This window comes from Lactuca serriola, chromosome 2, assembly GCF_051521515.1.
Source record: "Lactuca serriola cultivar US96UC23 chromosome 2, Lser_US96UC23_V15, whole genome shotgun sequence".
NCBI classification, from domain to species: Eukaryota; Viridiplantae; Streptophyta; class Magnoliopsida; order Asterales; family Asteraceae; genus Lactuca; species Lactuca serriola.
The window spans coordinates 159,726,771-159,749,060 of NC_136409.1; the positions used below are offsets into that span (position 1 = coordinate 159,726,771).

At 40.1% G+C, this 22,290-nt stretch overlaps 1 protein-coding gene and 1 long non-coding RNA gene across 3 annotated transcripts; one reads left to right on the top strand and one right to left on the bottom strand.

Annotated features, from left to right (window-relative positions):
• Positions 1-1,078: 1,078 nt before the first annotated feature.
• Positions 1,079-2,577, bottom strand: LOC145090538 (uncharacterized). 2 transcript variants are annotated; one of them, XR_013701636.1, is made up of 4 exons: positions 2,285-2,577; positions 2,037-2,202; positions 1,548-1,821; positions 1,079-1,448 (listed from the first exon to the last, which is right to left on the bottom strand). It is a non-coding gene; the product is annotated as an uncharacterized LOC145090538 (long non-coding RNA). The 2 variants fall into 2 exon arrangements; XR_013701635.1 differs by having other exon boundaries at positions 1,079-1,821.
• A 4,146-nt stretch (positions 2,578-6,723) lies between these two features.
• LOC145090539 (cysteine-rich receptor-like protein kinase 2) lies at positions 6,724-10,342 on the top strand. The gene is made up of 8 exons (XM_079028694.1): positions 6,724-7,169; positions 7,651-8,045; positions 8,181-8,309; positions 8,494-8,624; positions 8,729-8,939; positions 9,018-9,249; positions 9,391-9,544; positions 9,723-10,342. Exons 1-8 carry the CDS (start codon positions 6,760-6,762, stop codon positions 10,035-10,037), a joined length of 1,977 nt encoding a protein of 658 aa, XP_078884820.1. The 5' UTR covers positions 6,724-6,759; the 3' UTR covers positions 10,038-10,342.
• The last annotated feature ends 11,948 nt before the right edge of the window (positions 10,343-22,290 follow it).

Consider the following 22,290-nt stretch of genomic DNA (forward strand, 5'->3'; position numbering starts at 1 on the left):
GACATTGATATTCATCACAAATAACAGATTTTGAAAGTTAGAATTTTGGGGTCTTAAGAATATCAATTTACTTGGATATTTCTAAGATTGTGATTGCAATCACTTTCCACAATCTATGATTTCGACCCTATAGCCCGAGGTATCATGAAATCAGATTTGGGATAATCCAAAGAATGACAATTTAGAAGTCAGACAACTTCTAAATCTAAAATATTGAAAAATACTTTGTTGTTTTGTGTTCTTGAAAAGATAGATAGAATCAGATGAATTATTTTCGGGAATATCTATGTTCAAACCTAAGTTTGGAACTTTAACCATCCTTAAATAGATGATAGAATATTGGTTGAAAGTTGGTTGATGGAACTTACATGCATTTGGCGCCAATGAGTTTGTTATTATGACATAACCAATTTATGGTAGCATCATGATGTCACTACTAGTTTTGGCGGGAATTTGCGTGGCTGGACCCTTTCCAGATATGAAAATTTGTTTAGCTTTCGGGGCGCTGCCCCAATCCCCACCACTAGGGGCTCTTCCCTTAGACCCCGCAAGGGGTGCTGCCCCTAGACCCCGACATGGGTGCAACCCTAGACCCGATAGGGGCGTAACCCCTTAGAACCTTGCACCCAGGGGCTCTACCAACGGACTCTTGTATTCCCGAGTTCATATTTATCACTCAGAGTCACTACTAGAAAATTGGTGTAATAGCTACAGCACAATCCGTAGCTATTCCGTAGCTATAACCGGATAGCTACGAAATTGCTACGGAAAAATGTCTGTAGCATAATGGCCTGTGGCTAAATTATAGCTACGGATTAACTACGGAATAGCTACGGAATAGCTACGGAAATAAATAGCTACCGATTTCCTACAAAATAGCTACGGAAGTGAATAGCTACAGAATAGCTACGGATCCAAATAGCTACGGAATAGCTACGGATCCAAATAGCTACGGAAATCCGTAGCTATTCCGTAGTTAACTTCGATTTATTTAAAAAAAAAATCAAAAAATTTCCAAATTTTTTTCAAATACCACATTCAATTCACATTTTCAAATACCATATAAAATACACCAAAAAACATCCCTAATATCAACTTTGACACATTCCTTTCCATTGTTCAAAATATCTTACAAAAGTAAATACTAATTAACAAAACAAACAATATCAAAAGTTTACAAATTCAATTGTTCAAAAACAGCTAGCTTAGCTCCATGGTCCATATATTGAAGTGCTTCAACAGGGGAATCAAGAAAGTGGAAACACACACTAGATTTGGGCTCACCATTTTCAGCTTGTTAGTAAATTGAAAACAGTTTAAACATTATGAAAATAAAGAAACATATTAAAAAACATATACCTAACACAAAAGGTACCTTCTTGTTTTATTGTTGTGACAATGTGTAGGATTGTATCTTTTGAACTGGAATTGAGGTTATATACACAGATCTACGAACTCAAACATTTATGCAACTAGGTCAAGTAAGCAAATATCCATTAAAACCAAAAGATAAATAATTAAATATATAATATAGAATCATCTCTCACCAAACCAAGTTGATTTCCAACTGCTAAACCTGAAGTCAATGAGCAAAAGTTCAATTCTAAAACTTACTGTTGACGGACCTGTCATACACAAGATCAAAAACTCCATTCTCATGTAGAAGCCACAGTAGGATAATCACTGAAACTCATAAAAAAAAGTTGAATATTTACTCAAATTGATTGATTTGATTCTCAATAAACTAAAAAGTCATATTGACCTCCTTACTCGTGGGAAGATTGCAGAATTATGATTACCTGGATCACCAGCTTTCCGAACCTATTGAATTAGAAAATCCCAAACATTACTGTTGAACTTTACCACAAATCTAACATTTTCAACCAAAATTTAACTAAAAATCTCAAATTCGACCTAAAATATAATTTAAAACCTCACATTCAACAAAACAAATCAGAATTATCAATGAATTAAACATCTAAATTGTATACATCAAGTAATTTCAGAAAAGAAAATAAAAAAAACTAGGGTTTTACCTTTTTATGGAAGAAATCGAGCAAAGGTGCAAAGAGAGAGAGGAGGGCAGCTGAGCCATGGAGTAATAACCTTGGTCGCCTCAATAACAGATGGAGCAGAGGAGTTTGAAGAAGGCATCAACAGTTTGAAGAAGGCATCTAACGGAACCCAAAATCAAAACACACCCTACATCAAAACAAAGTCTAAATCAAAATCAATCCTAACCCAAAACGAAAACCTAATTGGAATTAAACCAAAAAAAGCTTACTTGAAACAATGATGACAATGGCGATGGCAAGCCGATGACGGCGACGACAAGCAGACGAGCGGAGCTAAAAAGGGCAAAGATGAATCGGTGATGAACGGAAAGCATTGGCGGTAATATGGAACTCCGACGATGAAAACGAAGACGAGAGGGGGTGTAAGGGGGAGGTGCGAGTAGGAAACAGTGAGAGAGAAGAGGGAAAACGAATCAGGGAGGGAGATAGAGAGAAGCGGGATAATAAAAAATTTCACTGATGGATCCCGCTAAATTAAATGGAGGCGGACAAAAGTTTTGATTTTGTGAAACCCTGAAATCGAAAATGCCAAAAAAAAGGGGGCTGTGGGATTCGAACTCGCGTCTATCATAGATAGAACCAAAGGAACAACCAATCGGCCGGGAATGCCACATCCATACCTTGATTGTCTACAATAGCTTTTAACCACTTACAATTCTATTTTTTATTATTATTATTATTATTATTATTATTATTATTATTATTATTATTATTATTATTATTATTCGAGTCTTAATTTTTTTCTGGATAAATTTTCTTACATATTTAAGACACAAATAGTTAATAGAAGTGCGAAAAAAACGAAGAAAAACGATGTTTGGTCGCCAAAAATTCGAAATTAAAAAACTCTGTAGCTAATTAACTACGGATTAGCTACAAATTATTTTTATTTTCGATTTTTCGGGCACCAACAATCGTTTTATCCGCTTTGTTTTTTTTCACATCTCTATTATACATGATTATCAGGGAAAAAATGGTCAACTTTTTTAAAATTGGATTTTTGAAGCATTTTTTAATATAGCAACATAGTCCGAACATGACATCCCAACCAGGGGCTCTGCCCCTTGGACCCCGCCAGGGGCTGCCGCCCCTGGGACCCCGCTCACAGGGGCGCTGCCCCCGAACCCCCGTTCGTGTAGGGGCTTCTCCTATAAATAACAATGTACTTTTAATCTTGAAAAACTTGAACAAGTGTGCACTCCTACACCATCCTAACTTGTTCAATATTCAACAAGATCACTTTTAGTCAACAATTTTAATCATATTACACTTAAATAATATTGATGATATAAAATCACCAACAACCTCCCCCATTTAAGTGTAATCCTGATTAAACTTAAAACAAAACATAAACAACAACAAACTGATGCATAAATGATGACGATGAGGATGATGATGATCATCATCATGACAATGACAATGACTATCGATAGTGTGATGGTGATGGTGATGTTGGTGGTGGTGGTAATGATGGTGATGATGGTGGTGATGGTGATGGTGATGGTGATGGTGATGGTGATGGTGGTGTGATGGTGATGATGATGATGGTGGTGTGATGGTGATGGTGGTGATGATGATGGTGGTGTGATGGTGATTATGATGATAACGGTTGTGGCGATGATGATGATGGTGGTGGTGGTGATGATGATAAAGATGATGATGATGGTGATGATGATGATGATAATGGTGGTGGTGGTAATGATGATGATGATGATGATGATAGTGGTGTGGTGGTGGTGATGATGATGATGATGATGGTTGTGGTGATGATGATGGTGGTGGTGGTGGTGGTGATGTTGGTGATGGTGATGGTGATGGTGGTGTGATGGTGATGGTGGTGATGATGATGGTGGTGTGATGGTGATGATGATAATGATGGTGGTGGTGGTGATGGTGATGATGGTGATGATGGTGATGATGGTGATGATGATAATGATGGTGGTGGTGATAATGATGATAGTGGTGTGGTGGTGATGATGATGATGGTGGTGGTGATGATGATGATGATGATGGTGATGGTGATGGTGATATTGGTGGTGATGGTGATGTTGGTGATGATGATGATGATGATGATGATGGTGGTGGTGATGGTGGTGATGATGATGATTATGATGATGATGATGATGATGATGATGATGATGTAGGTATATGTGTTTATGAGATGTATGTGTACGTATTCATAAGCACTATAATGTTAAACCATTAAACGAGCAAATGGATCCCGTATGTGCACACGGCTTTGTTAATGATATTAATAGCTATAAATTGGAGAAATTATAGATAATCATGTATAATAGAGATGTGAAAAAAACGGAGTGAAAAAAACGACGTTTGGTGACCGAAAAATCGAAAATAAAAAAAAATCCGTAGCTAATCCGTAGCTATTTTGCTACGGATTAGCTACGGAATTCTAACGGAAAGCATATTCTATAGCTAATCCGTAGCAAAATAGCTACGGTTTAGCTACGGATTTTTTTTATTTTCGATTTTTCGGGCACCAAACGTCGTTTTTTTCGCTCTGTTTTTTTCACATCTCTATTATACATGATTATCTATAATTTCTCCAATTTATAGCTATTAATATCATTAACAAAGCCGTGTGCACATACGGGATCCATTTGCTCGTTTAATGGTTTAATAATATAATGCTTATGAATACGTACACATACATCTCATAAACATGTATACATGTACACATATACCACAACTCATTCATGTATATACATATACATATACAAACATAATCTATCACAAGGTAGTGAAAAGTATAGGCATTACAGTGTTAAACAGTGAAACGAGTACTTGATCCCGAAGGGGCACACAACTTTATGAACGATATTAATAGATACAAGTAGGTGAAAGTATAGATAATCATGTGTAGTAGAGGTGTGAAAAAAAGGAAGGGAAAAAAACGACGTTTGGTGCCCAAAAAATCGAAAATAAGAAACATCCGTAGCTAATCCGTAGCTAATTAGCTACGGATTAGCTACGGAATTTTCTTATTTTTGATTTTTCGGGCATCAAACTTCGTTTTTTTCGCTCCAATTTTCACACCTCTATTATACATGATTATTTATATTTTCACCAACTTATAGCCATTAATATCATTCATAAAATTGTGTGCACATACGAGATCCTTACCCGTTTAGTGGTTTAACACTATAATGCTTATAAATACGTTCACATACATCTCACAAACACGTATACATACACATATACACGTAAACATATACCACAACTCATTCATGTGTATAAATATACATATACAAACATAATCCATCACAAGTTGGTGAAAAGTACAATGTTAAACTGTGAAACGAGTACTTGATCCCGAAGGGGCACACGACCTTATGAACGATATTAATAACTACAAGTTGGTGAAAATATATATAATTATATATAGTAGAGGTGTGAAAATAACGAAGCGAAAAAAAACGACGTTTGGTGCTCGTAAAATCGAAAATAAGATAAATTCGTAGCCAATCCGTAGCTACTTAGCTACGGAATTCTAACGGAAAACATACTATGTAGCTAATCCGTAGGTAATTAGTATCCGTAGGTATGCCGTAGCCATTCTGTAGCTAATTAGCTACGGAATAGCTACGGATTTTGGATCTGTAGCTATTCCGTAGCTATTCCATAGCTAATTAGCTACGGAATAGCTACGAACGCGGTTCCGTAGCTATTCTGTTACTAAACTAGGGCATCCCATTCTGTAGACGATCCGTAGCAATTCCGTAGCTAATTAGCTACGGAAAATTTCCATAGCTATTTTCTGTAGGAAAATGTCATGTTTTCTAGTAGTGAGTGTACACTCCACACCTTCTGTCTTGGTTAGTAAATGGATCTCAACATATCTCAATATTAATAATAATAACTACACTAAAATATCTTGATAACACTAAAATCACCAAACAATTTAACGATGGGTTTTTCCAACATTATTTAATCCATCCATAAATCCATTAGTGACGGTTACCACCGGCTTGGAAAAAACTGTATGATGTAGTTGTCTTTTGCAAATATGATTTTTAGATTGCTCAGTTTTAATTGTTACAATTTTTTTTAATCATAACTTAACTATTAGATGATTTGATTACTAGAACAAAGTTTATAAATAATTCAGTAATGATGATTCTCTTATAATTATGTCGAAACATGATTTAGTGACACTCCAACTAGAAAATATACGAAGAGAATTATAATTTGTAAATTGTGCATAAAATATGTTCTAGTGATCAAAACACTGTTTTAAATCCAAAGATTTAACTATTAAAAATAAAAGTGACCAGCGAACTTGTGAATCGTAGCTCTGACGTATAAATGATATTCCAAGCAAGAATTAAGAAAAAAAAAACACATTGACATTATCCTCGAAAAATATAAATAACGTCATGGCAATTCAGTTGAATCTTTTAAAAAAGTAAACACCGATGTAATAAAAGAAAGCCGCATCTAATTAGTCAACTTGAAGGATGTATTCACAAGGTCTCAATAGTTTATTCGGAGTTCAACCAATCATTTCAAATAACATTAATGCCCTCCCTAACTGTAGTTTGATACATTTGTCAACAGGGTAAACTAGTAATTTACGTGGCAGCTAAACTTCATATACTTCATATAACTCTTCTGCTAGCGGATAGGAAGGTATTCATATCTTTCTCTTTCTCTTTCTCTCTCTTCCATGGGAAAACGTACTCACACACCCATCGGAGGCTTGGGATTCATGCTATGCTGGCTGGCCGTGATTTTCCTTGTAATCATGGCGGAAAGGGTGACTTCACAGTCCAGTAGGAGGAGCAATACTCTGCTAAGAAGGTATTGCAGTAAATATGGGGTATTGAACGAAGAGTTTTTTTCGAGGAACCTCAACACCACCATTTCTAGCCTCCGGCGGCAGTTGTCCGGTGCCACCGTATATGAAGCTGTTGCACGGACTATAATCAACGGCGACTCAGTTTACGGACTTGCTTTATGTAGGGGGTATCTCTCCACCGCAGAGTGTTTGAAGTGTTTCGATGTAGCTGTGACAGGTGTCAGAGTATGTGGGATTGTCAATGGTGGCCGTGTTATCTACGACGATTGTGAACTGAGGTAATTAATTCCTTTCATGAATTTCTTTTGGTTTACTACTTCATTTTTATACATAAATCATAATTACCAAATTTATGTTATAGTTTGTTATTATATTTTGTCCCACCAACTCCATCGGATGAAAACTAAATCTAGAAATCTACTCTAATATTGTGAGCTTAGGTAACTAGTATTTTTGGTTGCTTGAGAAAACACCAAAACCTTATATGAGTTAATTAAGAACGTTTTGTTTCTTTCGATGACTTGAAGTAAATTTTTGTTGGATTATCCTCAAGGGATGTGATATTTGATCATGAGCAATATTAGATCAAATATTAAGGACACTAAATTTAAACAAACCAAACTTGATGTCAAGTTTTTTTATTATCATATTCCTCATCTCTTCTGCCCAGGTTTATGAAAATTAATCAGCATAATCCATGATAAATACATTTATGGTTTCTATTTTATGTGTTTCATTGCATTGTATTAATTATTGAAGGTACGAGAACTATAACTTCTACACAGAGGCTAATGTTCGGGGAAATGTTGGAGTATGTGGAAACAAAACTTCAACTCAGCCTGCATTTCAAGAAACAGTGAAAGAGTTATTATCAGACCTTCGATTTGCAACACCAAGAACATCAAATTTCTATGCTGCCTCTGAAAGGAGAGTTAAAGGCAACAATGTAGCTGTATATGCAATTGCACAATGTAATGTAAACATAAGCCAAACTGTTTGTGCGGAATGTTTATCAGTAAGAACTACAACCTTATCAGGTTGTCTTCCTAATACATTCGGAAGGGCAATTGATGCAGGATGCTTTATGAGGTACTCTAGTACTGCGTTTTTTAGAAACAACCAGACTATTGATTTAACACCCTTTCTAAAAGATGGTAAGAACTATTTCCTAGACATGACTTTTAATATTGTTTTTACCTAAGATATTTATAGTTAAAGATAGTTCAGCTGAGTAGCTATGTTGTTTGCAATATATTCGTTTATGATTTATGTGATGTACAATATACCAGGACGAATTTCAATCCCTAAAGGAGCTATTATAGGAGGAGTTCTTGGAGGTGTCACCATTATGTTGATTGTACTTGTAGTTGTATATCTCTTGTGGCATGTGTCTAGAAAGTCAAGTGATCACCAACAAGGTACATACTTATGCACATCCACTTCTACAAATGCATGGTATGAAATTTTGGGAAACATTTATACTAAACTTGTACATCAACTTAACATGTTTCTAAAGTGGAATGACTAATTATCTTAATGTATCTTTACTACGTACGTACATGGTTAGTGGTTTGTAATATATTTGAGGTTTCGACTTCACAGATAAGTCGACCGGAGCAACTGAATTGCTGCAAGGCCCCATGGTTTATAACTTCAATGATTTAGTTATCGCAACTAATAATTTTAGTATAGAGCACAAACTTGGAGAAGGAGCTTTCGGAGAGGTTTATAAGGTATTTCTATTAGTTTTTATTATCCTATATAATTATATATATTTTTTTCTTTATAGTCTAAATAGACATGTGCTCTTGTAATTTTTTCGATATATATATATCAGGGGACACTAATAAACGGGGAAGTAGTTGCAATAAAGAAAACATCCATGTCTTCTAGAGGACGAAAAACAGACTTCGATAATGAACTTAAAATCATAAGTAATGTTCATCATCGTCATCTTATGCGCCTTCTTGGATACTGTAACAATGGCCCTCACATGTTTCTTGTTCTAGAATTCATGGAAAACGGAAGCCTTGATAATTTCCTTTACGGTGAGTTGGAAGCATGCCTTTAGCTGACGAATTCATGTAGTTATGATACCTGACATTCGATCTAATTACAAATGGCAGGTGAAAAACGAGGGAGTCTAAATTGGAAACAAAGGTTTGAAATAATCTTTGGAATAGCAAGAGGACTTGCATATCTACATGAACAATACCATGTCACAGTCGTTCATGGAGATATTAAATCGAGCAACATTCTGCTTGATGATGAGTTTCAACCAAAAATTTCAGACTTTTGTTTGGTTAGACTGTTACCAGAAAACAAGACGCATATCAGCACCAAAGTTGCAGGGACATCGTAAGTTCATTCACTTATAATTAGAGTAGTCTCCTTACCAATTTGAACATCTTTTCTAGTTCTCTTTGTGTATGTATTTGATTTCTTCTTTACTAATGTATTTAATTCCTTTTAACTAATCGTGTATGATATAATTTATAGTGGCTATATAGCGCCAGAGTATGCAATCAATGGACATGTATCTGAGAAAGTAGATACGTACAGCTTTGGAGTTGTAGTCCTTGAAATTATTAGTGGGAGGAGTTGCACTGAAGGCATAGGAAATGGATCTGTTGTAAACAACTTAGTTGATTACGTAAGTATCTTAAAGTTATACTATATTTGGCATATATTTTTTACTTGGGTCCATATCTCATGAGTCTTGTCTACAAGTAGATCGATGAAGCCAAAAAAAATATAATCATATAACCATATATTGAATAATTTGAAATATATATTTTATACAATCTTGTTCTTCTTATTGTGTATGATAGGCATGGAATCTATACGAGAATGGAATACTTGAGAATCTATGTGATCTTAAACTAGACCTAACTGAATATCTACAAGATGTAAAGAAAATCATAGAGCTATCCTTGATGTGCACTCAATCACCCGCTTCAACAAGACCATCAATGTCTGAAGTAGTTTTGGTTTTAAGTGACGTCAGATCACCAGAGCAAATATCCCCAATGACGTCTACATATAAGGAACCTCATGTATCTATTTCACTAGACGCTAGTACATATACTACTCCATCAACAACATCAAATGCCACTACATCAACTGTTCAATTTTCAGGTCGGTAGATTTCCATTTTGTATGGTGATTTAGCAACAACAATATGGTGCTAATAACATCACAACTCATTCGAGAAAGTATTACTCATGAATGGTAGCGGTTATTATTGTGTTGATTTTTCCATCCATAATCTTTTTTGTCTGGAAAAGAATGAGTATATGTTATATAAGATCGTATAAGAATCTAAATTATATTACATATGTAGTATGAGATGTATAATGATAAGAACAATTGGGCTTTATAACCGTATATTTCTTTTCTTTTGTTCGAGGGGAATATATTTAAATCATCACCTTTAAGGTCTTGTAAAATATCTACACCATTTTGTGACAATTTTTATTTTCTTTGGAATAATTAAATATGGATGGCCTAAAAAATTGGATTTTAAAATAGGCTTAATATAAACTTCTTCAATCATCCATGTCTATTTTTGCCTCGCAAACGTTTTGTAATCACAAACTCTATCAATATAATCATAAGTTCCAATAAGAAGAAAAGATTACTCAAAATGAATTTAAATGAATGATAAGTACTATAAAATCATAGATTTATTACTGAATACTTTTACAAAACAAAAATCTCGCTACAAAACAACGATCTATCATTCTATCATTCACAAACTTCCTATCAATTTAGGCATATAAGATTAGCTAATATAAATGACCTATTAGAAGTGAATTATATCAATCCCTAACTTGAAAAATACATCTTATATTAACAAGAGAATAGAGAGAATGATTAAACTGATTGATTGACCAAATGACTCTCTACACACTTTAATACACCTGATATGACCAGATGTTAGATGTAGTTCAAGTCATATACAACCTGTCTGTCACTTTTTATCTTCTGGATAATCTAGCTAGCCCCAATCCACATGTGTCAGCTACTTGATAATTTATGACGTCCCTAGCACTTCTTCAACTTTGGCGTCTTCTCAAGCTCAGCGTACAAGCTGCAACAACATACGAATCTACTTTGAGTAAATGTCATTTTCTACTTTCTATTTTATCCTACATTTAGCCACTAAAGTTAGAATCATATTATTATTTTCCATGTTAGCCCCCCAATGTTCACAATTTCACATGCATATCATCAGTTTTTGAACAGGGATCAAATAGTTTCCTTTGTTGCTTAAAAATTCAAGTTGACTAGAAATCAACCGTTTGGCAAGAATGTCAACCCTTTGATTTTCTGATTCATTCTTAACCATTTTTAATACTCCTTTTGACACCTTTTCTCTTATAAAATGAACATCAACTTCAAAAATGTTTGGTTATTTCATAGAAAATAGGATTCAAAGCTAATTTATTAGTAGAACTATTATCACAAAAACATTATATGGAATTAATATTATTATACCTAATCAAAGAAACATTGTAAAACCCACATTAACTCACATGTTACAAAACCATGAGCTATAATCTAATTTCATGGAAGAACAAGAAAGAGCATTGTGCTTCTTACTCGTCCATTAATTCATAGATTGACCAAAAAATAGATAATACCTAGTCACTGACCTACACGTAGATACGCATCTTGTCCTATCAGCATCCACTTTGGAATTTAAACACGTTTTTCCTAATTTAAAAATATGCACACCTTTACTTTGATTTTGTTTTAGAAAATTTAGGACATGTAATGCAAGGTTTAAGTGTGACTTTCTAGGACTGTGCATTATTGACTCAAATTTTGCACAATAAAAGATGTATCAGATCTAGTTATGGTTAGGTAGACTAATTTCCCAATTATTTTTTTATAAACATATATATTTTGAAAGGAATTATCACATTTATCAGCATCAACACTAATCAACACATTAGAATCAAATGGTGTTTTTACTTATTTACATCTTAACATTCCAAATTCAGGTGATAATTTAAGAAAATATTTTCTTTTTGTGAAACAAATACCAACACTTGTATCAAAAGCCTCTATTCCTAAGAAAAATTTCAACTTATCAAAACCGTTAATCGAAATTTTTTATTTCAAAAACTCTTGTACTTTGTTTATTCCACATATACTGCTTACAGTTACCACAATATCATCTACATACACAAGAAGAACAATAATAGCACTTTTATCCATTTTAATAACACTCTTTACCAAAACAACATAAAACAAGGCAAAATAAAGATTTTCATTCTACTTCCTAGGATCTTGGTTAAGACCATATAAAGATTTATGCAATTTACAAACATGTTTATCACCTTTAGGGTGATACCTTATGGCAATATCATAAAAAGTTCCTCATTAAGTTTATTATACAAAAGAACATTATTTACATTAAGTTGGAATAAACCCCGAATTATTGTTAACATAACAAATTGTAGCTACCGTAACCGTCACCATCTTTGCAATATGTGAAATTTTTTCCTCATAAGAGATACATTCCTTTTGATTATACCCTTTGAAAACCAACCTTTCCTTGTATCATTCTACTTCACCGTTTGATTTATATTTAATTTTATAAACCCATCGACACCCAATTGGTTTACTATTTGGATGAAGATATGTTATTACCCATGTTTTATTCCTATACAAAGTTATCACTTCATCATTCATTATAGCAACCTAGTTTAGATCAGAAGAAGACTCATTATAAGTAAGAGGTTCAACAATACTATTAAGATTAGACATAAAGAAAAAAAAAATTCAACATTTAAGAAAAAGTAATTAACAGACTTTTCGATTCCATATTTGTGTTTTCATTCACTAATAAAATCATGGAATCTAGCAGGTAATCTAGATTCCCTTCTTGTAAATGCAGTAGAATCACTCCCAGAAGGCTCAAAGATTTCATGACTAGTTTCCTCCGAAAAAATAGTCCCTCCTGCACAAAAGTCAATTAATCCTGATAACTTACTAAAGTAGAATCTAAAGGATGGACTGTACTAGCACAATCATTATATTTGATCTCACCCGACCTACCTAGTTCAAGTGTATCATTCAAGGGATGATAAATAAGAAAATCATCATAGGAAACAGAGTCTTCGGACTTTGTTTGCCAGATAAATAAAAAAGATAACATATTCATTGAATCAGACTATATATTTATTCTGAATAGAGGTTTGCATTCTAATAGGAAAAATATTTTCATAAAACTTCACGTCCTTGAAAAACAAAACATAGATACCTATACATATGTAAAATTATCAACTTTGGAGTAAATCATTTGAAAATGAGATAATCTATTTAAAATTGAAGAAGGCATCTTGTTTATAAGAAATTTAGAAATCAAAATAACCACCTCCCACCCCTAACGTTCGTGGAAAACATTTTTCCACTACTGAAAAAGTAATAAACGTGCAATATTTAAGGATATCTATGCTTACTCTTCACAAATATGTTCTATTGTGGAGGATAAGCACATAATGTTTTATGAACAATACCCTTAGTTTCATTAAAAAAATACTTATAAGAAATAAAAAACTCTATCCCATTATCAAAACTTGCTATTTTAACCAATATGTTAAATGGTTACTCAAGAAATTATAAAACACATAATATGAATAGAAATCATTATACTTAGATTTGATCAAATAGTGAAACGACCCAAAAATACGACCCAAAAATTTTTGTTTTTAATATAATCAAAACTGTAATCAGAGCATCATATAATAAAACCATACGTGATGTATTCCAAACATAATAAAATACTGTGCGGAAAAACTGTATCATACTACATCAGATCAAAACATCTAAATCAATCCCAGGCTAAAGCTGAGGCGGTGGTGTGTGCGATGCCATCATCCCGAGCTCTTCCCTTTGCTTGCGGAAGTACCTGAAACCCAAACTGAAACTGTAAGCACGAAGCTTAGTGAGCTCCCCCAAATTACCACATACCATACAATAATATATCAAGCACATACGAGGCCTTGCCCCCTCCATCGGACCGAAGTCCGAAGCTGACTGACGGGGACCTTATCCCCTACATCGAACCGAAGTCCGAAGCTGACATCGGACCGGAGTCCGAAGCTAACTGGGACCTTGTCCCCTACATCGGACCGAAGTCCGAAGCTGACATCGGACCGAAGTCCGAAGCTAACTGGGACCTCGTCCCCTACATCGGACCAAAGTCCGAAGCTGACTGATCATAGCATAACATATCACTAACATGAACACACATACCCTTGTTCGAGCCACGAAGGCATCAAACATGCTAACTACTGCATCGGATAACATCCGGATACTACTGCTAGCTAAACGGGTCGGCATTGTGGCCTTAGACCCGTTCCTACTGAAAGGAAACTCACCTCGTAATCTGGCGGCTGAGTGTGTGTCTCTGAAAGCTACCGGCTGCTGCTCCTGAATCTCCTCGGCTACAAGCCCATGAACACACTCAATCAAATACTAAACACTGCACTTGGGGTAAAATGACTCTTTTACCCTTGGCCAAAGTCAACTTACTTTTGGGGCTGACTCGCCGAGTTGGGCCATCCAACTAGCCGAGTCCTACTCTCACTTCTCAGTTCTACATGCTGCTACTCGTCGAGTGTGGCATCGACTCGACGAGTACCCTCTTGATCCAAGAACTCTGACAATCTTCATCCGACTCGCCGAGCCGTATGAACAAACTCGACGAGTTGTTCATGATCCTAAGAAGATTGCCTTGGACTCGCCGAGTTGTATGAACAACTCGCCGAGTTCCTCCATCACTGAGTCTACCCTCAACTCGCTGAGTCCACACTCTAACTCACTGGATTCACTCGACACTGGTCAAAATGAAGGACTCGGGAACTCGCGACCCAACTCGCCGAGTCGTTCTTCCCGACTCGCCGAGTTGCCGCCATGCAACTGATTTTTACTCGATTTTGTTTGAATCCAACACATACAATAGATAGATCTGAGTCCCATAAGCTGCTTTACCACGTAAAGTTTCCAACTTTACATGCACAACCTCATGAATAAGGGAAATAAGGCTAAAAGATGCATAAAATGGGTAGATCTATGATTATTATGCAAAGTAACTCCAAAAAGACAGTAGATCTGGGCTCTACAACACCCCAACACTCAGATCCAAAGGTATTTCGACTTATTAAGACATTCATGCAAACATAAGGCTTTGAACAACAACAAATAACTCTTAGAAGAGCTCTAATGGAAGATTAAAACATATGACAAGAAGGGAACTCCGAAAATACCTCAATAACTCAGATTTGCCCTTGGATCTTTGCAATACAACTCGTTTCCTTGCTTCTTTCTCCTTCTCCTTCTTCACACCTTCACAAAATGGCACCAAATCACTTATAAGCTCTCAAGGGGGATTAGGGTTTCTCACTGAGTTCACAGGGTGAGGGAGGCGAGAATGGGGCTATAGGATGGTTTAAATAGTGGGCAACCCGGGGATTTAGGGTTTCATCCAGACGGATGGACTCGCCGAGTCCAGGATATGGACTCGCCGAGTCCCCGGCTCACGCGTGCTTTCAGCCGCGACCCCACTCGGCGAGTCAGGCTATGAACTCGCCGAGTTCCTCTTGCAAAACTCACAACAATTACCAATAGATTAACATACCGGGAACGGGTCGTTACAATTCTCCCCCACTTGACTCAGACTTCGTCCTCGAAGTCTGCTACGGCTGGATCTGCAAATAACTCTGGGTAGTGCTCTCTCATCTCCTCCTCAGCCTCCCACGTCCACTCAGACCCCTTCCGGTGCTGCCACTGCACCTTTACTAACTGAATTACCTTGTTCCTCAAGGTCTTGGTCTTCCGGTCCAAAATCGCGACCGGTCTCTCAATATAATTCAGGCTACTATCAACCTGAATATCCTCTAGGGGAACGACTGCTGATTCATCCACCAAACACTTCCTCAACTGAGACACATGGAAAGTGTTGTGGATCTGACTAAGCTCTTCAGGAAGATCTAACCGATAAGCAACCCGACCCACCCGGGCCAAAACCCTGAAAGGACCAATAAATCTGGGGCCCAACTTGCCCCTCTTCCGGAACCTGATGACACCCTTCCAAGGTGAGACCTTCAGAAGGACCATATCTCCCACCTGGAACTCCAAGTCCGAACGCCTCCTATCGGCGTAGCTCTTCTGCCGACTCTGAGCCGTTTGCAGTCTACTACGGACCTGCTGGATCAACTCAGTCGTCTTGAGCACCACCTCTGTGCTCCCAATGACTCGCTGACCGACCTCGCCCCAACAAATCGGGGTCCTACACTTCCTCCCATATAGCATCTCGAAGGGAGGTCGGTCAATGCTCGCATGGTAACTGTTGTTATACGAGAACTCCGCTAACGGAAGGTACGTATCCCAACTGCCACCGAAGTCTAGAACGCATGCCCTGAGCATATCCTCTAGAGTCTGAATCGTCCTCTCGCTCTGCCCGTCTGTCTGAGGGTGGAAAGCGGTGCTGAAATGGAGACGAGTACCCATCTCGTCGTGGAATCGCTTCCAAAATCTGGATGTGAAACGGACATCTCGGTCAGACACCACTGATACCGGCACTCCATGACGTGCTACGATCTCACGCACATAGATATCGGCTAACTTCTCCGCCGATATACTCTCCTGGATCGGGATAAAATGAGCACTCTTCGTCAACCGGTCCACTACTACCCATATCGAGTCCACTCCACGTGCGGTCCGGGGAAGCTTGGTGACAAAATCCATGGTAATGTCCTCCCATTTCCACACGGGAATGTCTAACGGCTGCATCCTGCCGTGAGGCCTCTGGTGCTCCGCCTTGACCTTCCGGCAGGTCAGGCATCTCTCGACGTACCAGGCGACGTCCCGCTTCATGCAGGGCCACCAATAATCGTGTCGAAGATCCCGGTACATCTTTGTCGCTCCTGGGTGGATTGAAAATCGAGACTTATGAGCCTCGTCCATCAATACCTGCCGTACCCCACCCCAGTACGGTACCCATACCCTACCATGAAGCGTCAACAAACCCCGACTGTCGTACTCAAATGAAGCTACTCGGCCTACTATCCTTTCACACTTCTGCCTCTCCTCCTTGAGGCCCTCCATCTGAGCCTCCTTGATCCGCTCCAACAGTGGAGTGATCACTGTCATCCTCATACACAGATCCCTGATAGGGGCCGCCGGCACCTTGCGGCTTAGGGCGTCGGCCACCACGTTGGCCTTCCCTGGATGATAAAGGATCTCACAGTCATAGTCCTTCAGCACGTCCAACCACCTCCTTTGCCTCATATTCAAACTCGGCTGATCCATAAGATACCTCAAACTCTTATGATCCGTGTATATAGTACAACGGACCCCATAAAGGTAATGCCTCCAAATCTTGAGGGCAAACACTACTGCCCCCAGCTCCAAATCATGTGTAGGATAATTAGCCTCGTGAGGCTTCAACTGTCTCGAGGCATAAGCTATCACATGGCCTCGCTGCATCAGAACTGCTCCCAAACCTGTGATCGAGGCATCACAATAGACTACAAAGTCCTCTACTCCCTCTGGCAAGGTAAGGATCGGGGCCTCGCACAATCTCTGCCTGAGGGTCTCGAATGCTGTCTGCTGCTCCGGACCCCAACGAAATACCACTGATTTCCTGGTCAGTCGGGTGAGCGGCACTGCTATCTTGGAGAAATCCTGAATAAATCTCCGATAATACCCTGCCAACCCTAGGAAGCTCCGAATCTCAGATGGAGACTTCGGGACCTCCCACTGCATCACGGCCTCTATCTTGGCCGGATCGACCAGAATACCCTTCTGGTTGACGAGGTGACCAAGGAACTGCACCTCGCGCAACCAGAACTCACATTTGGAGAACTTTGCGAAAAGTCTCTCCCTCCTCAAAACCTCTAGCACCTCCCGCAGGTGCTCCTCGTGCTGCTCCTGTGTCTTGGAATACACCAAGATGTCATCTATGAACACTATCACTGACCGATCCAGCATCGGCCTACACACGCGGTTCATGAGATCCATGAACGCGGCTGGGGCATTGGTGAGCCCAAATGGCATCACCACAAACTCATAATGACCATACCTGGTCCTGAAAGCAGTCTTCTGCACATCCTCATCTCTAACCCGCATCTGATGATATCCGGAGCGTAGATCGATCTTGGAGAACCAAGACGCTCCCTGAAGCTGATCAAACAAATCATCTATCCTCGGGAGTGGGTAACGGTTCTTCACCGTTACTTTATTCAGCTCCCGATAATCAATACACATACGATGCGACCCATCCTTCTTTCTCACAAACAGGATTGGCGCTCCCCAAGGCGAACTGCTCGGCCGAATGAAACCCTTGTCTAACAGCTCCTGCAGCTGTGTAGACAACTCCTGCATCTCAGGGGGAGCTAGTCGATACGGTGCCTTGGCTATTGGAGCCGCACCAGGGACGAGGTCGATCCGGAACTCGACCTGTCTCTCAGGAGGTACCCCCGGCAAATCCTCAGGAAACACATCCGGGTAGTCTCGAACAATAGGAACATCATCCACTGTCGACTTGCCCTTCACCCGGGCATCCAAAACGTAGGCTACAAAACCGGCGCAACCCTGCTGAACATAGCGTCTCGCCCTGGCGGCGGAACAAAAGCTCGGTCCTCGCTGTGGCCTTTCGCCCTGAATCACCAACTCTCCCCCACTGGGAGTGCGAACCCTCACTAACTGAAGCTCGCAATCAATCACTGCCCCATTGGGGCTTAGCCAATCCATACCCACAATAACCTTATTCCCTCGCAGGGGAATAGGTACCAAATCCACTGAGAACTGCTCATCAAATAACTGAAGAGAACACCCTCTGTGCACTCTGCCGACCCTCACGGTCCTATCATCCGCTATCTCAACCTCTAATGGACAATCCAGCTCTCCTGGAGCTCTACTGAACCTCTTGCTAAGCGCAAGAGATACGAATGATCGGGTAGCCCCCGAATCGAATAGTACCAAAGCAGAAATGCCGTTCACAGAGAACGACCCTGAATAAAACATACAACCATAAGCAGCATTTAATCAATAATAATAAAGAGATAAAAGGGAAAATACATACCCGACACCACATCAGGAGTCGCTCGCGCCTCCTCTGCTGTCATCTGAAACGCCCTACTCTTCGCCACTGGCGCATCAGCTCGGCCCTGCCGGCCATCTGTAATCCTCAAGGTAGCAGGGGCAGGTGCAGCCACCTTCCCTGCTGAAGCTAAGCTCGGACACTGGGACTTTTTATGTCCCCTCTGATTGCACTGAAAGCAAATCAGATCTGACGCAGCAACGGCAGTAGCAGGAGCCGTACAATCCCTACTCAAATGTCCAACCCGACCGCACTTGAAGCAGCCGGAACTCCCTGCCTTGCACGCTCCCTCGTGCATCTTCCCACACCTACCACATCGACCGTAGCTCGGCTGTCCCCTAGACCTATGATCTGAAACCCTGGGCTTTTTGCCCGAACCTCCCGAACCCGAAACCGCCTCCGGTTTCCTCTTCTTCTCCATCTCGAGATCGATCTCCCTCTCCCGAGCTCTAGCAATCATATCTTCCAGCGTTTTACAGCTGGACCGGCTCACAAACTGGCGGATATCGCTCCGCAACATCTCATGATAACGGGCCTTCTTCATTTCCTCATCAGCTACATACTGAGGAACGAGAAGAGCCCTCTCCCTGAACTTGGCGGTGATCTCCGCCACTGTCTCTGTAGTCTGGGTGAGGTCCTGAAACTCCCTAGCTAACTGTTGCACCTCAATGACCGGTGCAAACTCCGCTCTGAACCTGGTAGAGAAATCAGCCCAGGTCATAGCGTCCAATGCTGCATCATCACCAATAGCATGCCCGACCTCCTCCCACCAATCTCGTGCCTTGTCCTTCAGAAGACAGGACGCCAATCTGACCTTGTCCCCCTCGGGACATCTGCTAGAACGGAAAGCGTTGGCCACATCTGCCAACCATCTGGTGCTCGCTATGGGGTCCCGCGCCCCATGATAGTCCGGGGCTCCACATGCCCTGAACTCCCTGAAGGTAAGGGTGCGCGACCCCATCATGGCCGCCACCTCGGCACGGAAGGTGCCCAGTCTCTCATCCATCAGCTCTAGAATCCCCTCCTTGATCGAACCGAAGATCACAGGAGTCTGCTCTATAATGATGCGCGTAATCTCCGAAGAAAGAAACTCTCGGGTCTGCTCATCCATACGCTCATCCCCCGAGCCTGAACCTGATCCCTCCCCGGCACCTCCGCTGCCGGCTGCTGGTCTCGAACGCAAAACCACCATTCTGAAACACATCACAATCACATCAGAAAACAGAAATATCTTGAGGGATCATTGATACTACAACTAGCTTCCTGGTCTTGTCTCAGCCTTTCTTGATTCGAGTACGGATCCTCTGCTTCCAGTAGTACGGGCCCATACTACCTTCCACATCTATCCGTACTTTCTTCAAGAACTGCCCCGACTCCACCAAGTCACTTCTACTACTACTGATCTCTGCTACTCTCATCCTAGGCTTGCCCCGGGGAACCTCAGACTTAACTCACTGGTCCTCAGCTGCTGCAGGTCTCCTTATGATGCTAATTAACCATCACCTGAACACCATCACATGTGACGAAGATCAGATAATCCTTCAAGTAAAAGACCCGTCCCTATAACGGTTGGACTCAAACGAGAGCTGCGCAATAGGGTCAGTTCCAGCACTCTGGGATTATTCAACCCTGATCACATGTGGTGTATCGTGTTCACCTAATGGCTAACTTCCATCACTCAGAATTCCCACAAAGCACGAAGCAGGCAGCATTCGGATAAAGGAAACATACTCAAGCAAAACTATTCTCAAAATGAGAAACTGATCTAGCATACAGTGCTAAGCTCATACTATCAGGCATAACCTAAACAGGCTATCCTACTGCTGTTTACTCAATACTAGCATGCAATACTCATAAAGCTGTAACACATAAGGCAGGCACATAAGGCATCCTCCTAGATCCTTAGTCCTATACTAGCATGCTATTCAACTGAAACTGAAACTGAACAAATAACTTGTATGGATAATTTGGGAGTACTTACTTGAGCTCGGCTGATCGCATGCATCACACCTTTATCTTGTTAAAAAAAAATTCTTTCTTTCTAAAAAAAAACATTTTACTTTTAGAAATCTTTTTATTTCCCCTTAGTTTGAGTTCAGATACACCCGGAAGTGTATCTGAATCCCTCAAACCAGGGCTCTGATACCAACTTGAAACGACCCAAAAATACGACCCAAAAATTTTTGTTTTTAATATAATCAAAACTGTAATCAGAGCATCATATAATAAAACCATACGTGATGTATTCCAAACATAATAAAATATTGTGCGGAAAAACTGTATCATACTACATCAGATCAAAACATCTAAATCAATCCCAGGCTAAAGCTGAGGCGGTGGTGTGTGCGATGCCATCATCCCGAGCTCTTCCCTTTGCTTGCGGAAGTACCTGAAACCCAAACTGAAACTGTAAGCACGAAGCTTAGTGAGCTCCCCCAAATTACCACATACCATACAATAATATATCAAGCACATACGAGGCCTTGCCCCCTCCATCGGACCGAAGTCCGAAGCTGACTGACGGGGACCTTATCCCCTACATCGAACCGAAGTCCGAAGCTGACATCGGACCGGAGTCCGAAGCTAACTGGGACCTTGTCCCCTACATCGGACCGAAGTCCGAAGCTGACATCGGACCGAAGTCCGAAGCTAACTGGGACCTCGTCCCCTACATCGGACCAAAGTCCGAAGCTGACTGATCATAGCATAACATATCACTAACATGAACACACATACCCTTGTTTGAGCCACGAAGGCATCAAACATGCTAACTACTGCATCGGATAACATCCGGATACTACTGCTAGCTAAACGGGTCGGCATTGTGGCCTTAGACCCGTTCCTACTGAAAGGAAACTCACCTCGTAATCTGGCGGCTGAGTGTGTGTCTCTGAAAGCTACCGGCTGCTGCTCCTGAATCTCCTCGGCTACAAGCCCATGAACACACTCAATCAAATACTAAACACTGCACTTGGGGTAAAATGACTCTTTTACCCTTGGCCAAAGTCAACTTACTTTTGGGGCTGACTCGCCGAGTTGGGCCATCCAACTCGCCGAGTCCTACTCTCACTTCTCAGTTCTACATGCTGCTACTCGTCGAGTGTGGCATCGACTCGACGAGTACCCTCTTGATCCAAGAACTCTGACAATCTTCATCCGACTCGCCGAGCCGTATGAACAAACTCGACGAGTTGTTCATGATCCTAAGAAGATTGCCTTGGACTCGCCGAGTTGTATGAACAACTCGCCGAGTTCCTCCATCACTGAGTCTACCCTCAACT